Consider the following 27,093-nt stretch of genomic DNA (forward strand, 5'->3'; position numbering starts at 1 on the left):
CACCCAGGTTGGTAGGTAAAGCTCTGCAGATAAACTTTTGAACTCTCGGGCTGCCCTGACCAGGGACAGAGACTTTTGGGTCATTGGACTTTTGGGACTTTGGGTGATTTGGAGTTGCTGGACTCAAGAACCAAAGGGAAAGGGATGCCCCGATTTGCTTGGGGTGGGTTTTTGCTCCTGGGTTGTGTTATGAATCCTGTTGGTGGTGTTTCCCCAACATAATGCCACATTGTTTCTCTCTGTTATTAAAAGGCTTTTTGCTACACTCAGACTCTGTGCTTGCGAGAGGGGAAGTATTGCCTCTTGGGTGGCAATATATTTGTCCCAGGTCACTGGGTGGGGGCTCGAGCCAGTTTTGCATTGTGTTATTGGAATGGAACCCCTAGATACTGAATCTGGCCCTTGTTGCTGCCAACTCTGATGGGCAGAAGGGTTACAGAAGCAAGGCTCTACTCCATGCTGATTAGGCCTCAACTGGAGTATTGTGTCCAGTTCTGGTTGCCACATTTCAGGAAAGATATGGACAAACTGGATAAAATCCAAAGAAGAGCAGCAAAAATGATTAAAGGTGTAAAAACGTGACCTATGAGGGAAGACTGAAAAAAATGGGTTTGTTTAGTCTGGAGAAGGGAAGATGGAGGGGGTACATGACAACATTTTCCAAGTCCATAAAAGGTTGTTACAAGGAGGAGGAAGAAAAAATGTTCTTCTTAACCTCTGAGGATTGGCCAAAAAGCAATGGGCATAAAACTTCAGCAAGGATGTTTTAATTTGGACGTTAGGAAAAACTTCCTGTCAGGGTGGTTAAGAACTGGAATAAATTGCCAATGGAAGTTGTGAAATCTCCATCATTGGAGATTTTTAAGAGCAGGTTAGACAAACACCTCTCAGGGATGGTCTAGACAATACTCAGACCTGTTCCGAGTGCAGCTGACTGGACTAGATGACCTCTCAAGGTCCTTTCAAGTTCTATGATTCTATACTTGGTCTAATTGCCCCTCTCACAACCTGGTGCATCTGCTCCCCCCACCTTTGTAGTCCATTCAGCACCCCTTGGCACCAGGAACCCCCAACACCCTGGAGGCTGAGCAGATTAGATCCAGGCTTTTGATGCTTCCTGAGAAAGCAAAGACACAGAAGGAGGATGGGGTCAGGGGCTCTCAGAACTGCCTGGCCACTGGTGAAGATGGTGCTCTTCTGGGTAAGAGCTCAGACTAGGGGTGTGGCAAGGAGACTGCAGGGCTACGTCCAGGGGGGACAGCTCAAGGGTGGGCAATGTGGTGCAGGGCAATGTGGGGGGAAGAGCATAGGGCTGGGGCTGGAGAAGCGGGAAGGGAGTATGTGTGGAGCTGGGTGCAGGGGGAAGAGCCCTGGGTGCAGGGGGGGAGTGCAGGGGAGAGAGCTTTTCAATGGGTAGGGGAGGGAGAACTCTGGGGTCCCAGTCACAGTTCAAGGAAATTGCACCCACCTGGCTCCTTAGCCATCATTGCTGTTGGGAGAGACCTACTGAGTGTCTCTCTTCCTCATGAGCAGCGTTTTTCCAGGCTGCACTGTTTCCTGCCTACACTGTGATATTCCCAGCATACCAGACAGCCTAAACAGCCAGGGTTCTGCACTTTTCTTTCTCTCCAGAGGCTAAATAGTTATCCACAGTTATGAGTTAACATACAGCCCTTGCTAAGGAAGCACATTTATTCTTAAGGTGAAAGCATTCCAGAGGAAACATACTGTAATCAATAAAAGAACCTACAAGCAAGCTGAAAAGCTTACCAGAGGTCATCTCAATTCCAACCTCAGGCTATGGAAGGTGTCAGTCCTTCCAATCCTTCCCTAAGTATTGCCCCCACCGAACCCCACCATGGACAGAAGGTCCAGTCCATTGGCTAAATCAGAAAGAAGAGCCTTAGTCAGTTTTAACTCAGGTTATTTAACAAAAAATCCTTTCTTTCTCTGTTGGTCTCTGAAGAATCCAATATGAAACAGTATTTCCACACCTTTCTCCAGGTAGCTCTCTAGAGGTGTTACAAGCTTTGTAAATTTGTCTAATCACTTCCCCACTGTTCTTAATTCCTCCCCGATGGAATTATATACAACACCTGGCCTCCAACGATACATAAAATTAACACAGTAAGATCTCCCAAAGACATTGCAGGAAACTGCCATAACTGTTACACTCTTCCACTGGAAAATTCTGATTGCACCCCCAGTTTACCCTCCTATTCAGCTGATGCTATCTCTTTTCACTGTTGAGTTTGCCTTTGCTATGTAGTAATAGATAATTGCTCAATATACAACGAAGAAAGAAGGAGGAAGGGTGTTGAACTGTAAACAAGCTTAATTTATGCAGAAACAGTTTAGAAAATTTAACAGAGGGCAAGAGCCAAATGGAAAATAGCCAAATATTTGCCTTTAAGAATTAGCCCTTAGTAAAGCTAAGGAAAGAATTCAGAAGGGTTCTGATTTGGATCCATTGATAAAATTCTCAGGCTTTACGTGCCAACAGAGGGAAAGATAACACCTTTCACTGAAAGAAAAGGAGTACTTGTGGCACCTTAGAGACTAACAAATTTATTTGAGCATAAGCTTTTGTGAGCTACAGCTCACTTCATCGGATTTATGAGATGCCCTCAACTTTTCTTCCCACCAAATACATGTTAAATAGGTACAAAAGCCAGAATCTTAACTGAATGCAATTTTTCCCTTTTAAGGTATGTGAAGCTTATTCCTCTAAAAAATGGTTTAGTCGAGAATCTCATTTCATTGTTTTCTTTATTCTATTAATGTACTTGATGATTAACATCAGGAATTTGCAGATTTATTTTATCAGGATTGTGTACAAACACTGTATGTGCCATATACCAGCTGCCTTTTCTCCATTAATAAAGTTATCACAGAGTGTTTTTTTGACATAATGAAATAGTTCCGAGGCAACACATTATTTATTTCCAAGACATCTTTATCTTTGAGTCCTTCCTGAAAATGTCCTAATTAACTAGCAATTTACTACAAAGGGCCAAATTGTGATGTGCATGGAGCCATGCTACTCCCCTGGGGACCTCAGGCAGAAATTGTGCCATGAATACCTCCCGAAGTGGCTCAGTGTGCTGAAAGACTGCACAGGCTGTACCAATCCTCCTTTAGAATGGTGTAGCCTACCCCTTTCCTCCTTTCTCCCCTCCTACATTTACATTTAGTGTAACAGGGCTATTGATGGACTAGGGCCATGGGTCTGCTCTTCATCACCCCTACTCATCCCCACTGGGATGCACTGAAGCAACAGAGCCTGCTCTCAGCAACTGTGCCAGATCCTTGTGCAGGCCACACCAGGATGGGCTCCTTGTACACTCTCCCCTGCACTCTGGCCCTGCATAACTGGGTAGCACAAGTGAAATTCTGACTGAGATTCGCAGATGCACAAGGTAAGAAACACTAAACTTTTCGGGCCATGATGACCAATATCTAAATATGCTTAAACATGGACATTTCAGGGGGAAGGAAGAACATGGTAATTGGGAAAATTCATGAGCAAAGGGCATATCCTGTGCACCTGTGAAAAAACACGTATTCAGAGCCTACATACCACTGACGTGAAAGATGACTGACAGGCCAAAGGCACAGTCAATTAATATAAACTTGTGGTACTGCTGTCACATTCTTCCCAAAGGCAGGGGGGTTTGAATCTATGTAGCTGGAACAGGAGCGCAGCCTTGCAAACGTGTGGCATATAAGGAGATAGGGTAAAATCTGGTACTTTTCCTATGTATCTCACTCGGGAGCCATGCTGCATTAGCTGCCCCACAGTAGCTGCACACAATTCCCTCTTTAAAAAGAATTAATGCTGCAAAGATCAGCGTTGACTCCCACACAGACTTGTGCTGGAACTCTGTCAGGTTGCTAGGGTAGCATGCTGTGTAGAAAGGCTGCTCCCTGGCAGCGTACTTTTCCCTCGGGCACATGGAGCCTCAGTTATGAAGTGTTCACACAGAGGGGCTTCTGTAGACTTAGGGGGAGCAGGCTGCAAAAGCTCCGCTTCCCCTGGCCCAGGAGTTACAGGCCCTTTGAACTAGTTTTCTGCTTCTTTGCCCCTCACCATGCCAATCAACAGTGGAAGGGAGACTAACCCAAGCTTCTCTAAATGCCTTTTTAAATTCTACCCTTTCTTTTGAAGATGGATGGATTTTAAAATTCAAAGTAAACAAGGCCTGAACAGCAAAGCAATAAACCAAACCTGCAAGTGGACTAATCTGTGAAAAGACAGTGGGACCGTGCTCACTCCATTTCACCATCACTTGAGCTGTTAATTAATTTGTTTTCCCTCTTACATAAGCACATAATGACTATCTAAGAAATCAGAAACCAATTCCTCATTTTCACAATAATATACTTCCATTACTAAACTTTTTTTTCCTCAATGGGGCAGGAGGGTCCCACCCCCCAAACTCTCAATTCCCTTTACTGTCCTCATACGTCTTTAAAAACAAAGACAAAAACAAAACAAATACCCTCCCATCTCCTTTTTCTTTAAAGCCTAACATCAGAACAATGAGGGGAGGGGCTAACTAGGGGTCTCTCCAGATCAATCGGAACCACTGTTTTCATGTGTCATTATAGGGGTCACTAAAGAACTACACAAAGCACTGTACACCCCACATTTCTAGAAGCTTTATGTTATCTCCACAGCATTTCCTGCTGGTCCAGAAGAAAAAGAATGAGATTGATACTCCTCTGTATCACTAGATTCCTGCACTGGTCCAATTGCCAAACATTTTGTGCACCTATAGGTATCAACATGGCTAAACTTCTATATTTCGTAACTATTCCAGAATAGTGCTGTGTACATTTCTAGGATCTAAGAGCACTGAAGCAAAGCTGAGCAATTCTGGCATCCTAAGGAAGTCAGAGGTGACTGTCTTGAACAGCAAACAGGCACAGAAAGAGTCCCCGTTGATATACAGTATAAATCCTTTCAAATCCATGTAGTTAAAAACTGGTACTTGTCATATTTGTTTTATTGCTTAGCATCGTTGTTTTCTATTATGCTTAAGATACCCTTAACAAATATCCTCACAAGTATAGCTAAATTGGGATGAGAAGGTTAGAAAGATTTATAACATTGCCAGAACTGTCATGTAGGTAGTGAACAAGGAATGTTTCATCATAAGAACTGTGAGGATGTTCTATTTACCATTTCTTTTAAAGTGTACATCAATTTTTTAAACCAAACTACAAATGTAAATTCCTTTGAGTCTCAAAACACAAATGATTCATAATACTTAGGGCAGTTATTTTGTCATAGCAGATTTTGGGGGTGAAAAAAACACATCTGAATTATGGCCAGTGTTGACAAAAGGAAGGTGATATCAACCTTTGTGAGTCCTCCAGTGTTTTTCCTACATTTCCCTTCCTAGACCTAACTTGCCTGGGGAACAAGTTCCTCTTCGTCTGTTACCACTGGCCTCCCACACCCCTGTGTATGGGACATGCTGAAGGGACACCATCTCCCCCCGCTTTCATTCACTGTGGAATGAAGAGATGTGACAGAATCTCTTCAGAACTGCTGCAGGAGTTGTGTGGAAAGGGCTAGCCAGAAAACAAGAATTCTGTTTTGAAAAAAAAAATCAAAATTTGTTTTTGTTCTCCATTGGAACCAAACTGAGACCTTTCCAAATTCTTCATGGAGAACCATCCCAGAACAGCCAATAGCCTGGTGGTCAAGGCATTCTCCTAAGAGGTAAATTCCTGGCCTTCTTGATTCAGACTTGACCCTGAGTTTCCTATATCTCCAGTAAGAGCCCATTGCGCAGAAGAGACATCCTCTTTTCCTGGCCCAATGAATATTTAATTATTTATACAAGGTGGAGCAGCTCTAACAGGAGAGACTGAGAGACAACATAATACTGGTTCTATAGTAGAGTGGTTAGGGCACTCACCTGGGATGGGGGAACCTGAGAGTCAAGTCCAGAGTAGGGGCTTGGACTCTATCTCCTACATCAAGTGATTGTAATAACCAAGAGATATTGGCTCTTCTGGAAGAGAATTTCTATCTCATTTGGACTGGAAATTTCATTCTGGTTTTGACAAACTGGCATTTTCCAATGAGAAAGTGTTTTGACAAAAAATTCCTGACCAGCTCTAGTATGGATCCCCAAAGAAATATAAAGCAAAAGAGGGTGTGTGTCTGTGTGTGTCCCAAAGCAAAACTGTAAATCACTAAATCCATTACTATAGTTACCCCTGTGATAAACTTAATAGCCTTAGTAATAAAAATATATGCCTATCACATCTCTGATTTTAGCCAAACACTGTCTCTAGTGTTGTAAACCGTTGGCTTCAATTTGCAATTTTTCTCATCCGGTACCACACCAGGCAATGTTCAACAGAAAAAAATCAGCCACAACTCAAATTATACGGTTATTACTATCATCTGAACACCCAAAAGTGTGCTAGGCACTTCAAAGAAGGAAATAGACACATCCCATGGCCAAAAGGCCTTTAACAATGAAGGGCCAAATTCTCTGCTGATGTAAACAAGTGAATTCTATGGAGCTCTGCCCATTTATACTAGCAGTGAATCTGGCCATAAATTATGACAAGAAGTGAGGGTCAGGAAGAGATTTTTATTTTTAAAAGTGGAAGAAGGACAAAACGATCACACTGTATCTCAGTCATCCTGGAGGTGCTGAAACTCCCTTCCCAGAAGTCCAGCGGCAGGACTGACCTTCCAGAAGGAGCTTAAATAAGGAGAGGGAGGTGGCTTGGCAAACATGCTTCAGGAGGACATTCCATGCTATTTCACAGGGCAAAAATCCGCATTATTACTGAGAGAATGATCCATATTATATGTAAGATATAGAGGAAACACAATTCAAACTTCAGCAGGTTTTCAGAATTGTGAATTTCTGGTTAGGGAGGGAGCATTCTACTATATATATATATAGTAGATTAACACATTGACACTGCTGGGGAAACAAAACAATAAACATTCTTAAAACTGATGACATTCCCTTGTAATATCTAAATAAATATGATACTTAAATGTCAGCACCTAGTAATTATTCCACTCAAGCATCAGCAGCAGCTGTTAATGTTTTAAAACTACAATAGATGACTCCAGTGATTTCAGAAACACAACAGAGTGATACTCTTACAGCTTATATCAGCAGCAGAGCTCAAGTGAATTATAGTCTTGTCTTCCTTCCAGGGCCTCTATTAGCCTTTATTTTTAATTTAACACATATTAGAGATGGTGTTACACAAAAGCGAAACAGTGACATGCTTCTTAGGTGAAGTGTAAAACACAAATTTCAAAAGATCGTTTGTGCTTTAGGAAGCTTAGCTTCTAAGCAGTTTGCATCTTGTAGTGATTGTTTTCGGCCAGAAAAAGACACTTTCCAAGTTCCTTTCAGGAACTTAAATGTAAGTAGAGTCTTGACTTTACGGGCTTCATTTTCAGTTTAATCTCAACCAATTCCTGTTAGTATCCGTGGTTTCACTGTCACAATTATTTTGGGCTCTTACTGATGTCATTTAGACTTCCAGCTACCTGACTCCATTTGTGTAATGCCTGAAATGCCCCTTCTCACAGAACTCTTAGCCTATTCTTTACTTCTACTTTTTTCTTCATACTTCCTTTTTCAATTTCAGAGTGAGCAGCCCTGTCTCAAGTTCTGTGGCATCTTTCCAATACCTCCACCTTTTCTTTCTCTTATGTTCCTACCTCTGGATGCTGTCTACATGAGGGGAAAGCAAGAACTCAAAACGAGATAGCTGTCACACATTAATCGTCTACAACAGGAGAGGATACATTAATTAAGAAGCAAGAACAAGGTTTTCACCCTCAGTCTGGTAAAGGAGGAGCTGGAGAAAGACAGATTGCTGCTTTTACATTTGTATTTTACAGAAAGCCAAGCCAAAGCTATTTTGCTTTAAGTATTTATCTTGTGGGCACTGTATAGAGTCTATCTTCCTGTCCTATTTCTTATTTTTATTCATTTAGGGCCAAATCCTGAATCTGCTGCTTGCATGAGCACAGAATTAGAGTTCTAATATATAACTGTGCCACCAATGCTGTAGATGGCAGTGTGGTCATCATAGATGGACAAGCTTCTTCTGATGTTCTTGCCTGGGGATAGGATGGTGCATTTCTGGCTGAGTAACAGTAACAGAGTGTCAACCAGTTTCCCCCTAGCAACAGAGCCAGAGTGGACTAACAGCTGAGAAAGTGCAGGGGCCCATTAGGGGAAAATGCCTTTTTCCCAGCCATCTCTTGGTCTCATTTTGTAATTTCAATTTGTAATAAAAACCAAACAAATATGATGCATTGCTCCTTAAATCTAGAGGTAGGACTGTTAAACACCATCCTCCCATTTTTCACACACAAGACAATGTGACCCCCTGCACATCTAAACTATATGTTGTACATAGCTAAATTGCAATTATACCCAGTCTCCCTGTTACCAAAACTGGGGCATAGCCCCCATAGCTATTCATTACACTGGAAATACCTTTGACTATGCAAAAGCTTGATCATCCACACACATTCAATGTCCCCATGACATTTGGATAATCAAGACTGTTCTATGGTTGGCAGTATATTAATACACATGGAGAATTTCTTCCAAGGAGTTCTCTTAATTGAATATATTACTGGTGTAAAATTTTTCATAAATTGCCACCATGGAATGAATGATGATTTGTAAGCACAAAGGTAGCTTGACATATTTAGCCAATAATGAATTCATGTGAAGCTTGACTGATAGCATATGATGGTTTTACTATTTTTAGAAGATTTGTAACCAGAGCTTGTATGGGATGTTTAATTGCACTCCCACCTTGTTATACATAGAAAGGCCACAATTTAATTTGGACAAGGGCATTTTCTTACTAGAAAATTAGGATTTTGTGGTTTCATATCCACTAATTAGGGTGACCAGATGTCCCAATTTTATAGGGACAGTCCCAATATTTGGGCCTTTTTCTTATATAGGCGCCTATTACCCCTCACCCCGATCCTCATTTTTCACACTTGCTATCTGGTCACCGTACCACTAATATGTATTTATGACTTACCTACCCCCTCAACCTCTCTGTCAGGCAAAATGTAGCCAATGGATTAGGACAATTTTTGTCAGTAATGACTTTAGTGATGCCAATTGTGCAGTCATATAGGATCCTTTATTCATGTATCTGAACTCACCAAGCACACAATCCTCGAGCAATGATGTCACCAAAAATATCACTGAATGTACTACATAAGACAGATGGAAATGTAGCTGACATTGCTTACCTTGACAAGGACCCCTCCAAAACCTAAAATTCCTTCACAGTGTATCTTTTTTACATAAATGAACAAAAGGGGAATAAGCAACCCAAAGCTCCTGTCACCCCAAAACAAATAAGAACAATCATGAGCTAAATCATGATCCCCTGCTCAACAGACCCCTGGAGGGAAGTCTTTGTGAAGAAATATCCATGAAGATTACCATGAAGAGACTACCCTGCAGCATTCCATTGGGAGGGCAGGGTTTAAGTTCCTGCAGTAAAGACTAGAAAGCCCGCCCCTATATCCTGCAGATCCCCTGGGATCCATGGCGAGCAAAGGCCATCCATGAAAAAGTGTTGTGCCCCGTGCAGAATATGGCCTCTGGTGGCCCACCCACTTGCTCTTTGGTACTCTAGCTCCATTCTGATATACTGATCTGGCCCTGAGTACATGTTTGAGCACACACACAAATATGTGTGTGTGCATATACACACATATGTATCCTCATCAGGGATGACAAGTAGGCAAGACTTCACTGTAGTAAACCCCAGCACACCAGGGAGCACAGATGACCGAGTACAGAGGGGTAATTAATCTGTACCAGACAAAGACCAGGAGCAAAGAGGGAACGAAAGACTGTGATTCCCTAAACTCACTATGCATTGTGACTCACTCAGCACTTGTGATTTTATATCTATATAAATGCACAGAACATCCTTAGAAAGAAGTCGCTATTCTGTGAGCAGAGGGAACCCTGCTCTGGCAGAGCTCTATGTGGCCTCAGAAGGGGTATCATTCCCTAGTGTTTGGGACCCTGCTGAAGCTCCATGAGTTTGGTGTTCTAGGAAATTTTGAGGAAAGGGGGGAGGAGTTGTCCACATTACTCTATCATTCCCAGCTGACCCTGCTGATTTCTGAGTAATCCAGAGTTTAATGTTGCTTGTCAGAAGTGTTAACTTCTTCTGGGTCCACACTACAGCTGCTTCTGTACAACTGATGGGGAGCTGTCAATGAAAACACAGCTTCAGCTGGCGTTATGAGGAGTCCTGAGTGGCAGAAAAGCTCCTCCCTGAAACCAGAGGCTCCTTTTCCTGTGAACCCACCAGAACTGGAAGGCTGCGCACCTACCTGTTCCATAGACTGCTAACCCTTCCTCTTCTTCAATTTGATGGATAGCTCAGTTTCCAGAAATGTGACAGAATTCACAGTAGCGTTAGTCTTTCCTAGGCTTTCTGTCACTCTCCCACAGGTATTTCATAGAAAGATTAAGATTCAATTGAAAGTGATTTGCACCGTTACTAAAACAACATATCAATTAACATAATGGCAATATGAATATGATTAACTGAAAAACATATTTCTACAAACCTCCTGTGGAAAAAGTATTATGTTTAAAAGACTGTTATGGCCATCTTTTGTTCATGTTTGAACCAAATTAATTAAGGGGTATGAGACACTCCCCTGCATGGGCTACATCATCAAAGGTCTCAGCCTGGCATGGGACCACAGCCTCTATGGGACTCCGACTCACCCTCCATTGCAGGTCAGGGATGGTGGGAGTGGGCAGAGACTTCAATCCAGGAACCCCCAAGACATAAGCCAGCACAGATGGCCAAATATAGAGAGGGAATTAATCTGCACCACACAAAGGTCCGGTGCAAATTACTTCCCCTCCTGGAGCAAAAGGGGGATCAAAGACTAAACTGTGATTCACTGAACTCACTATCCAGGGTCTGTTGCAAACCCAAAATCTCTAAGGTGTTGGACACTAAAGTTTATTATACACTTTTATTTTTAAACTGAGTGTTAATATCCTTATTATTGTATAGTACTTGGTGCCATAATAACAAAGTAGTATAAAATAGCATATAAGAAAGCGGCAACAGATAAGAAAGTAATAAAAGTTAAATATTGGAATATGCATGATTCCAAAATTCAAAAGACAAAGCCAGAGTGGTGGTGAGGTGACAAGAAACATACCGGGTGAAGAATGAAATGGGGGAGGGGAGAGAAGAGACAGAAAGGCAAGAAAGCAAAGTATGAAGAGGGCAACAGTTTTAATAATCTTGTGTTAATAACTTCAGTTTGTATCTATCTATCTATCTATATACATATATATGCAATTCCATCTCAGTGTTCTGGTGACATTAACACATCACTCTAGCTTTGCTCCTTATGATTCTTTCAGTGGAATTACAACATTACTAAGATCCCATATTTCTTATATTAACAGAAAGTGATAAATCGATTTACAGCTTCAAACATTATTTTCCTCTTTCTTCCAGAATGATGCTCCAGAACTGATCTGTTGCTGACATTAATATGGGCAGACTCAATAAACTGGATGCATAAAATTTCTCTCATCAGTCTTAAAACCAAAAATAGGACATATAAGGAACTCTCACTATAACTCAGTTAAGTTCTAATTCTTGGAGCTTGATTCTCCATTACCATCATATCAACCTGTGCAAAGTGGGAGTAAAAAAAAATGCCATTTTGATCTGATGGTGTTATACACCCACTTCACACAGGGGCAAATTACTACACAAGGTGAAATTCAGTGGAAAGTCTGGCTCTTGGCTTTTTATCCTACAAAACTGTAATTTATAGCTATGAAACATAAATATAAAATTATCAAAATATGTATATTTATTTTCTTTCTACTCCATCTGTCAAACAGTGAAATAACCAGTAAAGTTTACCATATCCCACTGTTTGCAGCTTGAATTAACTGAATAAGAGTTTGACCAGGGTAAAAGACCAGCAAAAGACTTACACAGACTCTCCCTCATTAGCTTTTGCACAACAGTGAAGAGAAAGCTATGAATGCACAGTACTATGAATAATAAAACATCTGTGAATTACATAATGACACTAAGTAAGTTCCAAATGGTATGCATACATTAACCCCCACATACAAGCTAGTACTTATTTAATACAAAATGAGCAAAAAATAATGGTGTTTCTGAAAGTCCTTTGGAAGTCCATTATGTTATCCAAATCAAATATATTGTCCTAAGAAAAGTAATGCAATTGTTATACAATAATAAAAATAGTCAAATCAACCATTTTAAGTGAGATATAGAGATATCTTTGGGAAATCTACTGACATTAACAAAATAGTTTAAAGCATTTCACTTTTTCATGTTGTTTTCAACTCCTAGCAGGCTACAAAGAAGAAAGGTAATATGAGGAGGTTTTATGTCTTTTATAGCACAATATTTTCATGACTATTGTCATTACTTTTTAATACAGCTATAGAAAAGTACATTCAACATGCTGGCAGATAGCAGTTTCTGACAACTGATGTCATCCTCTCTTTGTAATAAAGAAGACTGCACACAGACTGATTGGAATTCTGTGTTACAGAGGACCCAACAGTTGGCCCTGGCAATAAGCTATTAGAAGATTTGCATTCGTGTCATTAGATCTACTGAGTAACTTGCTTTTTTTGTTGCAACAAAAAATACATTCCCTTTTCAGGAGCTACAGTAGTCCCTTGACAGCATAATATAGTGACATATCAATAGCCACAAAGAGGATTCAAAATTATGAGTACCCTAAGGCATATTACTCCTCATGGCTCATTCAGGAACAGTAGCAGGTTTGGTTGTTTTTTTTGTATCACACTGATGGCTTCGAACATTGATTTGACCTCTCCAAAGATTTAAATGAATTTTACTTTTAATATGATTACACTTTTCAATTCAGTCTCCTAGAAATTAGCTGCATTTTTAATTAGTGAAATCCTGAAATTCAATCAAAAATGCAGAATATACTGTTTGTCTCCTAATAGTTTCATGTCAATACATGAAAGAATGGGTCTGTAGCATCGTTCCCGAAAGGAAGTAGAACAGTGGTTACCCTCTTTTTAAATATGCCCCTATCTAATATTTACATAGTGTCAGCTACATTACTAATTAGTTTACCAGACTAAGACTTTACCAGACTGATCCAAAGCAACAGAAATTAATGGGGAGCCATTCTATTTACTTAATGAGCTTTGGATCAGGCCCTAATCCATAACACCTCCTATTCTAACCCATAATGCTCCAAACCATTGCCTCATGATTACAAGTTTCAAATGTTCTAAACTCCAGGTAGGTCAAGGTGTACACGGCTGAACGGGAGGTTGGCCCAGCTCAAGAACTGCGGTTTTGGATTTACGAAGTCAACAGATGGCCTCAGACAATGTGGATTTAAACAGATATTATCCTTATATTAAAACAATTCATGACTGAAGCTGTAGATAAACCTCAGCTATATAATTGATGTTGGCCTAGAAATAATTGAAGACTGCTTCTACAGGTTACCATATGGACAACATTTTTTCCTCCTATTAGATTATGGAAGGGCTAGAGCTACTTATAATATTGCAGGTATCTGATATCACCAGTACTAATTTGAGTAAGATCATAGATGAGGGAAAGCTGATTGGCAGCCTCCCAGTTTTACCAATTCCAAATTTCTTCAACAGAATTTATTGCATTTTAAAATTGAATATAAAAAGATTTCTTATGAAAGATGCAGTGATAAATTGATTTTTCTGTTGTTTTTCTTTTTAAAAAAACCAATCATTATTCAATACATTTTCTGATAGCCTAAAGTTTGGAATAAGTTTTAAGCCTAAAATAAAATGAAGTAATACGTACAGGTGCAATGAAATTTTGAAAGTATACATTAAGTTTTTAGGTGCATGCGCATTAAAAAGTCTGCTGATATACAGAAAAATAAAATACATGCAATGAGTGGGGAATTCAGTATCAGGTGCCAGCCACTGATGTCTTTTCCTGGGACTAGAATTCCAACTGCAATTTCTTGCCTGGATATGGCAGGCAGGGAAGCCACCATGGCAGCTGTACAGTCTCTGAGGCACAGGCAAGAGAGATGATGCAGATGTCCAGGACCTCCCCACCTGCTGCCTGAATTCACACTTGCACTAATTAGACAGTGGTTATCAGAGGACATAGATGGCCATCTGAATATCTGCTACATGGTACTGGTACTTAAGGATGGTATTTTCAAAAGTGTCCAGCATTGGCCCAACTCAGAATTAGGCCAATGCTGAGCATTCTTTGAAAATCCCACACTAAACGTATATCCTATGTACACTGCAGTTGCTATTTTAATCACTTTCTGGCATGGTCCAATACAGACCCTTTGTTGGAGATTCAATAGGATTGAACTTAGTACATGAATCAGCAACAAGGGGGTTTTACCATGTTTCTGACATGTAAGACAAAACTGAAGTAGTTACCATTTTTTCAGCCATGCAGTGCCATTTCCCTTCTTTCTAATAAATGACAAATCAGAACTTATTATTTAGAAAAAGACAGAGCTGAATTTATTGTTCTGTAGCTTTAGATCCAGATTATTGAACTCTGAAATGCAAAAGCACTCCATATTTTTAGAACAATAATGTCTAAGAGCTTTGCATATATTAAGGGCTTAATCTTGAATGGAAAAACTTCGACTGACCTCGAAAGGAGCATGAATTGTTCCTATTTAATTAATCCTCACAATGACTTGTGAGGTAAGAAAATATTTTATATCAATTTTATAGCTGGATTAATTGAGGCACAAAAAGCTCAGGTGACTTGTCCCAGATCACACAGCAATTCAATGTCATCATCAGAAAGGTAACACAGGATTCCAGATTCCCATTCTCCTGCTCTATATACTGAACCACAATATTTTACATTACATAATTAAAGAAAGCATAGGTTAACTGAAGATGCCAAGAGTACAATTTATTTTACTGAGGTAAGTACTAACATTGAAATCTAACTATTGATACTTATATAGCAGAGATCAGAAATAACTAAAAGAGCTTTAGACAATTATTACACTCAGTGCATTTCAAAAGTTTTCAGTCTTATTTTAAATCTTGCTAATTTATCACCTTCTTTGATAACTTAAGGTACAGAATTCCATAAAAGAGGGGCCTTGACATTAATGCCTGACTTCCTGCAGTTCTAAGCCATATGTATGGAAAGCAATCCTTCATCCTGATGTTATAATTATAGCCAAAAATTCAGTCTCATGAGCACTCAGGAGCCATTTCACCTAAAACCTGCAATGTTGAGAAACAGTGCAAATTTGACAAAAATCATCATACTATGATCACACGTTTTCAATAAAGTCAAAATCTGTGCGGTTATCAGTGAGAATGATTCAAACAAAGCAAACAAAGGAAGACTGCATTGCAGTACTCCACACATGACATAAAACATCATGATGTTAAAAATTCAGTGTAGTTAAAATCTAATGCCATATTCTGAAACCATACTATGTTCCTTAAGTGAAAACCTGCTTCTTTAATAATGTAGCTGTTGTTGATATTGAACCTTGATTTTTTTTATTCTTTGTATATTATTTATTATTTAGTGACAGTTATCAACGTGCTTAACACCATAAAATTTGTTCCAACAAGTTTACAGTTTATGGCCTCAATCCTGCAAAGACAGATACACATGCTTAACTATGACTTCAATAGTATTATTCTAATGTGTACAGATTCATAGATTCATAGATATTAAGGTCAGAAGGGACCATTATTATCATCTAGTCCAACCGCCTGCACAACGCAGGCCACAGAATCTCACCCACCCACTCCTGCGAAAACCTCTCATCTATGTCTGAGCTATTGAAGTCCTCAAATAGTGGTTTAAAGACTTCAAGGAGCAGAGAATCCTCCAGCAAGTGACATGTACAGCATTTACAAGTTGATAAAATGTTGCCATAACCGATCAGAACAAATGTTCATTGAAAATAAATCACGTTATAAACAGGTGCAAAAGAACCAGACAGACTAAATTAGTCCCAACAAAAAGGCCACGTTGAAATTGTCCAAGGACTGAGCTGGTAAAAACTATAATCATAGGTACAAATCTTTGCGGTCAGGTCCTGAATCAGATGCATAGACAATATATTTCAGACAATGAATTGAATCCAACTCCTAAATTCCTTACCTTAGATCTTATCATGCAATCTCCATCCTCTAAGAAACCAACAACAGTAACTTTTGATTTGATGCACAGCAAGGCACAAGATACCATGGTGTTGAGTATCATGGGCACTCTTCACCACATTATTTGTGTCTTTTTCTCACTCCCATCTTGAGGCTTTCTATCTTTATTCCACCTGTACATGGAATGATCTCCCGACCCCAATGCACCAAACATCTCACTCTGCTTATTCTAATGCATACTAGAGACCCATTTCTTCCACAATCCCTACAAACAAAAACACACATGAGCCAAATATCTTCGCCAGCCAACATTTCAGAAGAGAAGAAAGTAAGATAGAATTATGTTTTAATTCTAATTAAACACCCTCCTCTGGATCCCCTACTGTGGCATGTCTGTCTTTTAGAATGTCAGCTTCTCAGGGCAGAGACTGTGTTTACCTGTGGCTCATACATCACTGAGTGTATAATCAAAACTTCAATAATAATAAGAAATTAATTACTTCCCTACTGAACTTTTTCTCCATTTGCTGGAAGACTTCAGCCTGTAGTGCTGTCAATTCCATCACCTTTCGCACGCTCTAAAAACTCAGATATACATAAATAAACCTACCATCTTTGAGTCGAGCCAAAAAGTGTAACTTTCAGATTCTTCACTAATAATAAATTGTTGGAAAAAAGTGGGCAATCTATAACTATTTGCCTTAAATATAGCATTTTAACAGTACAACAGCCTTGGATGAAAGTGCACTGAAGGATATATACATCACTATACCATCTACATAACGACAAACTATTATTCCTTTAAATAATTAGGTCAGGAAGCAGTTTATAGATGTTAAGCAAACTAGGACCTGCTCTGAAAGCCAGTGAGACTCGACTCAATAATCTCCCTCAGTTTAAATGAAGCCATTGCAGTGGATATAAAAAAGTCTATATTATTATTTTATTTTATGTATAGGCATTTTCATGGCCCTCGTTACCATCACCCTCACAAAAAGTAATGGATTGACACTCACAACGGGGAACTGTTGTTATTCTCCGTTTTACAGATGGGAAAACTGTAGCACAAAGAGAGGACTTGCACAAGATCACAGTGGGTTTTGGTGGCAGGGCCAGGAATAGAATCCAGATCTCCTGATTCCCAACCCCGTGTCTGTAAACACAAGAGTATACATCTTCACATTTTGATGCTAGTGAAATGAGAACATGCTTTATCTCTTGATATTCATCAGTGGCTCCAAGTTAATTAAGTGAGATATTTCAAGATGATGTTAAACTTTCAACAGGAACTTTTCTTTTTAATTTTAGGTTCAATCACTAATAAAAGGAATGGTCAGACTGTGACTCTGATGACAGGACTGCACAATGGTATTACTCTTTATGTGGTCTACCCAGATCTTGAGTCCGAAGGCATATATGACTAAGTGCAGTTACTCGCTCATTTACTCATTCTCCAGAGCCGATGGCTGGGGAGTGAGCAGACAGGGTGGGGCCACACCTTATACTCTTTGGCCTGTACCACTCCCCACCACTCTTGGGCCTATGCAACAGTAAATTACTACCCCTTTAGGAGCCAGAAGAAAAAGCAGGGGGGAAATCATGATGCAGAGGTGTATCTCTGACTCACAAAGCCTGCAGGGCTACTCCGAGGGTGGTGTAGCTTACATAACACCCCCTGCTCACAGCTGTGCCTAAAATAAAAGTCTAGCCTTAATCTGTCCATTCAATATCCATGAAGTAAGATTTGCGTTAATTTTTGCTCTCAAACAGTTTCAAATTAAATAAAGTATTTTTTGTTCCATAAGCCAACTTCACATCTAGCCACCTTCCTAAACATAAACACAGCACATTGGGAAACATGTAAATGAAGGATTAAACCAAATATAATGGATTATATGACATAAGTTTTATTTCAATGAAATGAAATACAAAACATTTTCTCACATACACATTTCAAATGTTCAGCTTTCTCTAAGAATGTTCCCACTAAAATGCTGGATTTTCTTGGTAAGCCTTTTTTGTAAATACATTTTTCTATGGCATTAAAGCACAAAAGATAGTGCCTCTCTTAGTTTTGCTATTGTTTTTGTTTGCTTTCATTTCCGCATGGTTTGAGAGTAATCCTTTGTGTAAAATAGTTCCTACAATGTTATTTGATATACAAATCATTTGAGGAAGTCAATTAATTTGTGTGTTGATCTAGTGATCCTTTAAGACCACTTTGGCTGGATGAAACATATATTCATCGATGAATTACATTATTTCAGCTGCATTTCTATAGTTCCTATTCGCCTCTTGCTTCAAGTACATAGTTCATACAGTAAAATGAAAATCTCCCCTCCACAGCGAGTGATGTTACTGTAACCTAAGGAAAGGTGCCAAGAAGTCTAAAAAGTTTGTTTGCACGTGGCCTGTCCTTCTTTCATTGCCTGCTTCTCCAATATCAACTTGAGTGGAAACTTGACCATGGTGACCAGATTGCCCTTCTATCTCCCCTGAATGGATTGCACCAACAGGATAGCGGCAACATCATGTACACTCATGTTACCTTCTAGTTAAAGTGCCGGCAGGCCTTAAAAGAGGTTACCAATATGATCCATGGCTACTCCTGTTTCCTTGTTGAAACCCTGCATTGTTCTAATGTACCCCCCAAAGGTTGACTTGAAAATGGACTTCATTTCTACGTTAACATAGAATCATGGAAGATTAGGGTTGGAAGACACCTCAGGAGGTCATCTAGTCCAACACCCTGCTCAAAGCAGGACCGACACCAACTAAGTCATCCCAGCTAGGGTTTTATCAAGCCAGGCCTTAAAAACCTCTAAGGATGGAGATTCCACCACCTCCCTAGGTAACCCATTCCAGTGCTTCACCACCTTCCTAGTGAAATAGTGTTTCCTAATATCCAACCTAGACCTCCCAGACTGCAACTTGAGACCATTACTCCTTGTTCTGTCATCTGCCACCACTGAGAACAGCCGAGCTCCATCTTCTTTGGAATCCCCCTTTAGGTAGTGAAGGCTGCTATCAAATGCCCCCTCACTCTTCTCTTCTGCAGACTAAACAAGCCCAGTTCCCTCAGCCTCTCCTTGTAAGTCATGTGCCCCAGACCCCTAATAATTTTTGTTGCCCTCCGTTGGATTCTCTCCAATTTGTCCACATCCCTTCTCTAACAGGGTGACTCTGCACTTGTCCTTGTTTAACCTCATCAGATTTCTTTTGGCCCAATCCTCCAATATGTCTAGGTCACTCTGGACCCTATCCCTATCATCCAGCAAATCTACCTCTCCCCCCATCTTAGTGTCATCTGTGAACTTGCTGAGGGTGCAGTCCATTCCATCATCAACATTAATAAAGATGTTGAACAAAACTGGCCCCAGGACTGATGCCTGGGGTACTCCACTTGATACCAGTTGCCAACTAGACATTGAGCCATTGATCACTACCCGCTGAGCCCGACAATCTAGCCAGCTTTCTATCCACCTTATAGTCCATTCATCCAATCCATACTTTTTCAACTTGTTGGAAAGAATACTGTGGGAGACCATATCAGAAGCTTTGCTAAAGTCAAGATACATCATGTCCACATGATTCATGATCTAGAGGTTATTCTTACTGATCCTTGCTCATTTGTTCCAGGAGAATATGAAGGGTGAATGACAGGGAGGGTTACCTTCTAGTTAATGTTTTTAAAGGGCTACTGCTCAATTCAGAATATGTTCCTTCTATGATGCACATGGACTACTAAGTCTGAGTTATTTGTTGTTCACATTGCAACTAGATAGAATATAGTTCCTTACAGTGAAAGCTGATTGCCATGACCTCCTTCCCTCAAACATTTGCACGGGTTTGGGAACATATGTGATAAGAATGGTCCTGTTGGGATCCAGGAAGTGGGTGGGCAGAAGCCCGCCCACTACTAAAGGACCTCCCCTCAGCCTAAAGGGAGGATCCACAGGTCCGGGATACTAAATAATTGCGTGGGACAACTAAGGAGATAACAGGAACGGGAGTGAGGTCACAGGGCTAAATGAAGGGAACTGGACAGGGACACCGAGCAGAGAACCCCGGACAGCGCCCACTGCTCCTTGAAGGCATCAAGGGAGCCAGCGGATGCTGCCCACAGGAACTCGGCCCGGATGTGTGAATGGACTGAGGAGCAGAAATAGGCCCCACAGCTGCAGGAAACCCCGTTGGAACAACCTCCTCTCCCTGGTTTTGTAGATGGCCGTTTTGGCCAGGGCTAGGAGGAGGTTGACAAGGAGGTCCCGCGACTTTGTGGGGCCATGGATAGGGAGTAAATAGAAAAGAAGGTGAGGGGAAAAGTGCAACCAAAACCATAATAATATATGTAGGAGGAGCCACAATAGGGGCTGCAACCTGGCGCACTTTAGATAAACGTGTGCCAGTGTCTCCCTCATGCTGCAGAAGGGGCAGGTGTCTGGAAGTGGAGTGAACCGCGCCAAGTACATGCCCATGCTCACGGCTCTGTGAAGGAGCCGCTAGCTTACGTCCCCGGCAGGCCTCAGGACCAGGTGGAATATAGGCTGGCCTACCAGGGCTCCTCACCCTCCAGAGGTGTCAAGAGGTCCTGCCACTTTGTGTCGGGGCAGGACACAAGGGTGAGGACGTGAAGAGTGTGGAGTACTTATCACTTATCTAATAAGAATGGTGGTGGGAAGAAATGATACGCAGGTGGAGCTTACTGCTGTGCACAGGAACCAAGCCTCTTTCAAGAAAACACATTCCCCAATAAATATAGTTTTGGGGTTGGAGGTTGCAGTTTCAGGTTGCAACATATCTACATCTAGGGCACATGGTGGATGCCATCCAGCTTTATCATAAAACACAGTTTATACTGGTGCCTGGTAATTTTTTTCAGTTTGAATTGCTATATTTCATTAACAGTTGTGTCCTTGGCCTTTAGTAACTACCAGTATGTTGTGCTTTATCAGCAAGTAAGAGACATGGTCTGTGTACAAGAGTGGTGCCCAAGAACTACTAATTTCAGATCTGACATTGATTCCCTCTCTAACTTCAGAAAGATACTTAACACCTCTGTCTCATTTTCTCCATCTGAAATACTTGCCTGTATCAAATAGTTGTTGTGAGGATTAAACAGTGGATATTTTAAAGCACTTTGAAAAATGAAAAGTTATATGGTTATTAACTGGTTATTATTAATCGTAGAATACAAAACAAACATGCAGGGTCTGTATTCCAACATCATATATTTTTATTTTTTGAGGTTAAAGGTAAAAAAATAATGGCATGAATTTCATAAAACTTTTTTTTCACCCTTTTTTTTTCAATTTTAGCTGGCTAAAACTTGGCATTCATCATGGTGTTATTAGGTTAAATTGAGGGTGTTTTAAACATAGAAGAGTACTCAGATAGGGGAAGAAAATGCTTAAGGGAAAGGAATGTTGAGCCAAATCTGAAAACTTAACTATCTCCTTGTGTTTGGCAGCTCAAGACTGCGAAGGCCCAAAAAGCATGAGCTGAAATTGCTAGGAGGTAAACTGCTAGCTAAATGTCTTTCCTATGAGTGATAGGTCTTGTTCTGTCTCTGGGAGCTGCAGATCGAAGGAAAACCCAATGCTGGAATCATAAACCAATGTATGACGTAATTTGATTGTTATTTCAGATATTTTCTGACCTGTTCTAACTGAAATAAATGGCTTAATCTTAAACAATGAAATTGTATAGGCATGTTGATAGTTTGGCATAGGGTAATTTGGGGCATCCATCACATACAGTACTATACTATTAATGTGGTAATTTTTAGGGACTTTTCATATTTGCAAGTTACCCTTTAACATTTAGAATTGTGTAGAAACTAGAAATAGTTATTCGTGTAATGAAAATGTTCCCTAAATGCAATGTCAAAAGTCAAATATAATGTCAGTGTCATGGTACAATAGGTTCAAGTTATTCTCCTCTAGAGAAGAGAGATAATGTTGAGCTCATAAGCAGGCATAACATGTATATCTTGCATAAATGTAGCTCCTGCATGAGAGATTGAAAAGCTATTCTTTACTAGCTCAGCAAAACATAGTGTACCATACAATTCCCAAAGTAAAATCAGTGCTGGGTTGAAGCATAGTAAGTGATGAGTGGCTGAACCAAGCCTCTATGCTTATGTGCCTTCCTCCTTCCTACAATGGAGCTTGCAATAGGGTTTGGTACAGAGGCTTTTTAATAAACCAGATACATCTCAATAGGAGCTTTTCAGATATTTAATTGACTTTCACAAAAAAAATTTTTTATTAAATTATGTTGTTCATTCCTAGGCTAGAATGCAGTCTAGTTGGTGGTATTCTGTCTCATTTTACTCTTTAGTTTTGCTTTGATGAATGGCTTGGCAAAGTGACTATTACACTTAAGGCCATATTATTTTCTTGATTCACAGACAGAATTTCCATTGGCATCAATGGGATTGTCTCTGTGGACTGAGGGCAGAATAAGGTCCATAGAATGATAGCTAGTAGGGACATGAAAGAACTCTTTTGCTACCCAACCTTACTTCCCCAACAAACACAACTTCATACATCATTCCCACTAATGGCTTATCTAACCTACTTTCGAATGTCTGTAGCAATGGTGTATCCCAACTTCTGTGGCAACCTCTTAGTAACACTTATTTTTCCTCAATGGTTTGGTCTGAGGGGAAAATAAATATACAAATAAAATGGTATGTAAACTACACCCTGTTCACTTTAATCATACAAGTAGTCCCACTGGCATTAACTGGATTACTCATGTGTACAAGGCAGGTTGGATTTGGCTTTAAAAGCCCTAACTGAAACCCTCAAAAGCTAGAAAATGAGATAGGTATGAACCAGGCTCTTTTTTCCTCTATCTGCAACAATACTAGGTAGAAAGTGGAATTTCGTTTGTCACAAATAAGCTCTTGCTTGCTCATTCTAACAGGAAAAAGACATTATCCAACAATGAAGCAGCAGTAGGAGGCAAGAAGGAAAGGAGCAGTTGTAAAAAAGCTATATCACTTGTAATTCTGAAATTCACAGTCTTCCAAGTTGATGTCTTACAGGGAAAAGATCTTCATTCATTTGGCCTCCCACTGTTTTGCTGACCTTTCCCCATTGGAGTGGTAGCAGGAGGCAAAAATAAAAGTGGTTTTATTCCTTGTGAGGCACTTGGCTGCTAAATACTGTGACTCTGAAAATTACAGTAGTTGTGCAATATTTCTTCAGAACTCCTCTGCTGGTAATTGTTCCTGAGCAAAAAATTAAGACTAGAAAAACAGAATAACATTAAACACCAAAGACCAAATTTTGATCTCAGATGTAGTGGTGTAAATCCAGCATAATTCCAGTGGGATCATCAGAGTTATGCTAGACTTACAGTGTTGTATCAGAAATCAGAATCTAGTAACAGGTGTTCAGCATTTATCTTTCCTCTTCCCAGCTAAAAGAACTATGTATTTCCCTTTGTATTTCACTTATTTGCATCAGTATGTTTTATTCAGCATTACTTGAAGCTTTTGTTGTGTTTCCGTATCAATGAGTTCACAAAAAACCCTTCAAGGTTAAATAAATAAACAAAATAGGTATATAAAAATATGAAGCAAAACAAAAATGAAGAAATTGATTTTTTAATTTTAATTTTGCCTATTGATTTTGCTTACAGAAAATAATCAATACAGTAGAAGTGTACAGACTTTGAAGTTTGATGATATATTCTTAATACAATAAAGAGGCCAAAACCTCTCCCAAATCATTAATTCTATGACTTGAAATTGACTACAAGTGGAGAAAGAGGCAGACCACAAGTTCCCAAAAGATAAACACGAAAGGTGACATAATTTGGAGTTAAATGCATAGCAATCAAAAGGGAAAATGTGATCTTTAGCTCTGTACTCCAATATCAGAAAAGGCATATTGTGAAAGCAAGAGATAGACTATATGTACCATTTATTATTGAATACAATATCATTTCCGCATACAACTGCACCAGATTTAGACCAGAAATTCAAAAAAGTCCAAGTTACACCTCAGAGCTAAGCAAACATTTTGAAACATTCATTAATACTTAAATATCCCTGTTTTCGGCTATTTATGATGAAGATGGGTTATATGAATGAAATATTATTTAGGGACAGAGTAGTCAGCCTCTTCACCCTGTAAAAGACATAAACCAATGTGCTAACTTGGTGGTGTCCCAATATTTTTTTTAATCTCTTGGGTACCAAAAAATATAGCCTTTGTTTTTATTTGATATATTTATCGTAATAGGGACTAGAAATGCAAAGGGGATCTCCCTATCATGCAGTTTTTATTTAATCAAAATGAAAAGCCTTTCTTTGTACAGTTATTCAAATCAAGGAGAGGTCTTTCATATCAAATACTTAAGAGTTTCTTATCCATTTGGATTAGTCTATGTTTATCAATTAAAGTACAAAATTTCAATATGCAGGTTGATGGTTGATGGTTCATTTCTGAGTTCTGTGATAGGACCATTTAACACATTTTGGTTTTTTCTGCATATCTACTTTAAATGCCTTATGAAGTCATTTTTCAGCAAAATCAAGGAGTCTGAGTCTTCTCACCTCCTCAAGTACCTCAAGGTTTCTAAATGATGAGATTGTGTCTGGTTTTCCAGGAATTCAATTCTGAGGTATCGTTTCCATGTTCTTTGTCCATCTAGCACATGCTCAAGTTATTTTTTCTACATGTAACTGATTGCTTATGTCAAGCATTGAAAATTCAACCCCATCCACACTCCTCTCCCAGTTATTAACTGAAGCAATAATCTGATCAAATTCAGTTTCAAAATTTCTGTCCTCTCAAACACAGATTGAAGGGGAAAAGGTTGTGTCCTCCATTTCATACTCCTAAGTAAGAAGGTATTTGATCCTGTTCCTCGATGGATGATGATTTCAGCTTACAAAACCTTTCTCACATCCCTTCTTTTTTTCTGTTTTGGAATCTTGAATCAGCTCAGTGCCTTCCCAAATACATCCAAGAGGTAATTTCAATCTCTTGTTTGCACAATGTTTGTTTATCTGTTTTGAATAATTCTAAAGTTCTTGGGTTTTTCATTTTTATTTTTAAAAAAGAACTTTGCTTTGCACATCTTCTTTGTTCTGCAGTCACCCTGCCCCCTGGGAATCGATTTCTTAATATGACAGTAAGCAGGTTTTACATGTTTTATGATCCAACATACATTAAAGTTGGAGCTTTATTTATAAATGTTTCACTTACGAGCACATACATTCATTTTACACGATTCCTCAATGTGGCCAGGGGGCTGCGTAGTCTGCACTGTATCCACCTACAAAAAATACAAAAATATATGTCTGCTTACCGGGATGTGAGCAGGGCTTAGCTAACCTAACCCTACAGCATGGATTTTATACCTGAGCAGAGAGAATCCTCTTCTCTCCATTAGGTCCAAGCATATTTCATAAGATAACTATATCACAATGAAAACAGTTATAACAATTTGTATACTATTTACCAATACATTGGCAATTTAAATCAAGTGCAAAAAGTCCAGTATTAGGTTGGTTTTATGGTGTATGATAGGAGAAATATACTAAAGTCCGTATTCCTTCATATCCTTAGTTGTTGTTGTCATTGAACATGTTTCGTCATAGAACAAGAAACAATACGAATCTTCCAAGTATCAGTGACAAACACAGCTTTCTCTTCCCAAATGATGGACTTAATAATACCAGTTGTCTTAGATTAGCAAAATCTAGAAAGGGACTCTTACAGAAAAAAAAAAGCAACTGTACAAGACAAAGTCTGAAAAACAGCAATATCCTGGGATACTGCTTGTACAATGCTGTGAACATGTAAAGGACTGTGAAAGTGCTGGCTATTAAGTATCACTATTATACTACAGGATGGACATAAAGAAAATGAAGCATTAATGGTTTTCTTGAAGTGCTGTGATCAATATGTTGATGAGATAAATGATGCAGTAAAAATACATTCATGCCTAATGCTAAAAGAAAGCAGCTTTCCGATACATTGTTCAAGAACAGCTCTTAAAATATTATTCAAGAACAATGCATGTTCATGAAAATACTAATCCTGCAATGCTGCCATGTACAAGATGGTTACACAAAAAGGGCAGTTAGGTTTTATAAGGTAATTTTATGAATGTCTGTTTGTTTTATTAATTACCATTATTTGCTCATTTGCACCTATCACTGCTTGTTCCTTATTCTCCAGCAGGTTGATGGATTGTGGAACTCTTCCGGATCCATCACATAATGCAAGATTAGTCCTAATTTACACAAGTACAGGACAACAATATCAAGTATGTCTAAGAAGCAACATTTGCTTTATGACGATAATCCACAAAAAGTTGCCAAATGTCCTCAAATAAGTAACGTCTGTTCCCCAATCTAAATGTGATCTTCTCATAGGAAGCCATCTGGGACAAGCATGCAAAACATTCTGCCTTGTTTTCAGCAGCAATATATTTACAATGTCTCAGTAAGACTCTTCACTGCCATTAGTCCAGTTATCAAGCATGTTTCTTTGTGCTGTTTCCCCCATGTCAGAGGTATCATCCATGGGCAAAAGTACAGGACTTTCCAAAACAGTGGAATCGAGATATATCAAAAGGGCATGGTTTTCCCCAGAAGTTGGAAGCTTCATCCTTACCCATCACTTATGTATGTATTCATATGGAATAAATGTAGTTTATTTATTGAGCACAAGATATTTCTTGTATCTGCTGGAATGAGCAAAACATTTTAGTCTCCTCCAATGTGTCGTCAGCAGGGATCTCTCTGCCTACTTGTGATTTTAAGCACCTTTCAGTTAACTACAAGATGCAAACACAGAATTGAGTGTCATGTGCATTTGTAAGATTCTCTGGA

General features: G+C 39.4%; 1 protein-coding gene across 6 annotated transcripts in view; it reads right to left on the bottom strand.

Annotated features, from left to right (window-relative positions):
• Positions 1-27,093, bottom strand: part of PCDH7 (protocadherin 7) — a 392,778-nt gene that overhangs the window by 305,692 nt on the left and 59,993 nt on the right. Inside the window, exon 2 of one of the 6 annotated variants that reach the window (XM_073342327.1) lies at positions 23,870-25,529. The exons of the other annotated variants lie outside the window; for them this stretch is intronic. Coding sequence (XP_073198428.1) covers positions 25,452-25,529 — 78 coding nt within the window. The 3' untranslated portion in view covers positions 23,870-25,451. Of the gene's footprint in view, positions 1-23,869; positions 25,530-27,093 lie in introns of those variants that run through there. 6 annotated transcript variants of the gene reach the window in all.

This window comes from Lepidochelys kempii, chromosome 4 (genome assembly GCF_965140265.1).
Source record: "Lepidochelys kempii isolate rLepKem1 chromosome 4, rLepKem1.hap2, whole genome shotgun sequence".
Taxonomy (NCBI): Eukaryota; Metazoa; Chordata; order Testudines; family Cheloniidae; genus Lepidochelys; species Lepidochelys kempii.